The sequence below is a fragment of the Olea europaea genome, unplaced genomic scaffold (genome assembly GCF_002742605.1).
Source record: "Olea europaea var. sylvestris unplaced genomic scaffold, O_europaea_v1 scaffold5197, whole genome shotgun sequence".
NCBI lineage: Eukaryota > Viridiplantae > Streptophyta > Magnoliopsida > Lamiales > Oleaceae > Olea > Olea europaea.
Window position 1 is genome coordinate 12,282 of NW_019263517.1, and position 3,096 is coordinate 15,377.

At 34.2% G+C, this 3,096-nt stretch overlaps 1 protein-coding gene across 1 annotated transcript; it reads right to left on the minus strand.

The window, feature by feature from the left end:
• Positions 1-486: 486 nt before the first annotated feature.
• LOC111388676 (stress-response A/B barrel domain-containing protein At5g22580-like) lies at positions 487-2,193 on the minus strand (the record flags this gene model as incomplete). The annotated part of the gene is made up of 2 exons (XM_023013438.1): positions 487-980; positions 2,030-2,193. Coding segments are annotated over 2 exons (366 nt in total), but the record flags the coding sequence as incomplete, so codon positions are not given.
• Positions 2,194-3,096: the final 903 nt, after the last annotated feature.

The following is a 3,096-nucleotide window of genomic DNA, read 5'->3' on the forward strand; positions in this document are numbered from 1 at the left end:
GATCTAATTGATTAGCCACATTCTATAACCATTTGTAACGTTTTGATCCAGCCTTGTGTGATTTACAAAGGAGAGAGAGGAGTGAAAGGGCTGCCGGTTTTGGGGTGGGTTTGAGAGAGATTCAACCATTGTGTCTTCATCCTTTGTTCTATATTGTAAACGCCACCATCCCTTTGTGTCCTTTGTGGGCCAGAAGAGGGTAACTGGAGTGTGGTTTGAGAGGCAACCGGAGTGGTAGAAAATAACAAGCCAAGGTGCCAAGTTTTGGGTGAAGCCAAGGTAAGTTGGTGTTTGTTTGGTTGTTTTCTGAACTTGAAATTAAAGATTTCTCGAAGATTTCCATGTCAGTTAGTGCAAAATGCGGCCATTGTATCTTGGAAACTAAGCAGTTTCCCTATAACTCTTTTTCATGCTATAATCAAAATTCGTTGGGGGATGGGGAAGATTACAAAATATCATGCTTTAAACTTCCAAAGATCTCTCACGTTTACAAAGATGGATGTATATATTTATCCATTCATTAAGAAAATTAGCTCGGCAATCATACAAATATTCGTACAAGTCTCAAATTTCAAGGGAAAGGTAACTGGAATTACTTCGCAAATACAACATATTACATATCACAAACTATATAAGTAAACATGCGATTAGTTAATGCAAGAAAAACATGGTGGAAGCGTACACACTCCCAACAATGAAGACACACCAAAACATACAAATACACTGCTAATACAACTTATAATTTATTGGATAATCTATGATCTTTTGTGATCATAAATTAAGCAGGAGAAGTCTTGACAGTAACAACTGGGAAATCAAGAAGAACAGCCTTTTCAATTGCAGCTGAAAATGTAGATGAAAATTCAACATGATTTGGATGGCTAGCAAAAGTAGTGAAATCATCTTTGCTACTAAATGTCATCAAGAAAGCATGGGTGAAACCTTGTCTCAGCATCTCATGGCTTTCAATGTCCTGTCCCCTGCGTAAAATATAAATTAATAAATTCATTTTCTCTCTAATAAATTCATCTCATGGCTTTCAATGTTCTTAGATGACGTGTTGTGATATGGTATCCGAGCAAGAAATTTTGTATGTTCTAGTTTTACTACCATTAGTTTACGAAATATTTCTTGCTCAAAGAAAAAAAAAACTTCACGAAAAAATGAATCTGGCATGTAGAAGACTAAATTTCTGAAAAAATNACGAAATATTTCTTGCTCAAAGAAAAAAAAAACTTCACGAAAAAATGAATCTGGCATGTAGAAGACTAAATTTCTGAAAAAATAAATAAGACAACATAAACCTTTAGATAAATTGATTATATATAGTAGTATTGAGAAAGTCTTGCTGCCATACATCAGGCAATTGATGAAAAATAAATCCAATATGCACCTAGAGTAGGAGTCGGGGCGAGTCAATCAGCTAGCCAATGGCTCGCGAGTCAGTTCATCATAAATAAGTGAACAAATAATTTCAACTAAAAAGAATAAAAATAATAATAATTGGCCTCCGGCTCGGCTTGTCCCACCATTGGACGAGTTCGTTGGACAAGCCGAACTGCACTTTGATGAGGCGAGCAATTGCCGAGCCGATTGGCACAATCCTCCCCATTTAATCCCCTTACATAGAGCGTATTGGAGACTAAATTTGACTACATATAGGTGCCTCCTCTCTAAAAAGCTACGCTTATAGTTTATTGCTAGTGACATAAATTAACAGTATTCTTAAAATTTCTCATTACGAACAATCCTATAGTTTCAAAATAGGCAAAACTTCTGAAAGTTTTAATTTCCTAGTTATCAAACTAATGAAAGTATATGTATGATATTTTGTTTTATATATATTAAAACCAGATATTAGAGTGTGAATGGTTTAATTCCGGTTATTTTTCTCTTATATTAACGTTTGTGAAGAAGAAACTAGGTCATGTTCCGTTGCGTTTAATAGTAGAACATAATCAAAAGTAGAGTTACAAAAGTTGCTTTTAAACATAACCAAACGTCCTTGATAGTCAGAGACGAGATTTACCATACAAGGGACTTGACAATGTCCATTTCTGAGACTAGTTTCTCCATCCCTTTCAAAACTTCTTCCACTGCCACTTCTTCCTTGAACTTGGCCAGCACCAAATGCTTGAATTCAGCCATGGCCACTACACCAGTGTGAAAAAATGACTCTATGAAGCCATCAATATATAGACATATAATTAATTATTTGTATGTCAACTTCTACAGTGATAAGTGTCACATCTTTGTACCAGGAATTTCAGTCTCTCCTTTACAAGACAATATCTACTATTTAATATTTGGAAGGGCACTACTGCATGGGATAAGCCCCACTAAGTCTGCAACTTTATATGGTCTTAGTCAAAATTTTAACCACTTTGCTTTGAAATGAGAGGGTTAGGTTAGGGTAGGGTAGGCGGTGGACGTGGGGGGTCCATGGTGTGCTAGTTTTTCTTCATGGTTTCATTTCTTATGTTGGAGATATCTTTAACCGCTGGAATCTTCTGGTTTTAACATGGAATCAAGCAAGATTCACTATTAATTTATGAAAGTTTTCCGTGTTCGACCTCTAATATGTATAGGTAGTCTTGCATAGTAGACATAAATTTAAATAAATAAGACAATTGTCTTTCTTACGACTTCATCTTTTACATGAAATAGCTCAATTAATATTAGAATGTGTGGAAGTCATAAGATTCAAATTTCACTTCACTTATTAATCAACATAGTGCATGTATACGGAGTTTGGTAAAAAAAAGAGAAATATGATTTACATATCGTCACTTATTTAAATGGAATAATGTTATTTAGCCCAAATTTCAATCTATGTAATGTTAAGTGATAGGCTAAATAAAAGTTGACCATTTAATTTTATTTATTATTTAATGTCATATTAGCTTCACATAGATTAAAATTATAACTTCAGTGAGATTACATAGCATTATTCATTTTAGTAAATTTATGCTACCCATATTCATTTTGAAACTAGACGTTTCCACAAATTTCGATGACTCGTTTCCCAAGCTAAAACATCATACGTACTGCCCCTTATTTCTATATGTTTGTAATTTAATGCAAAGAATTTTCTTC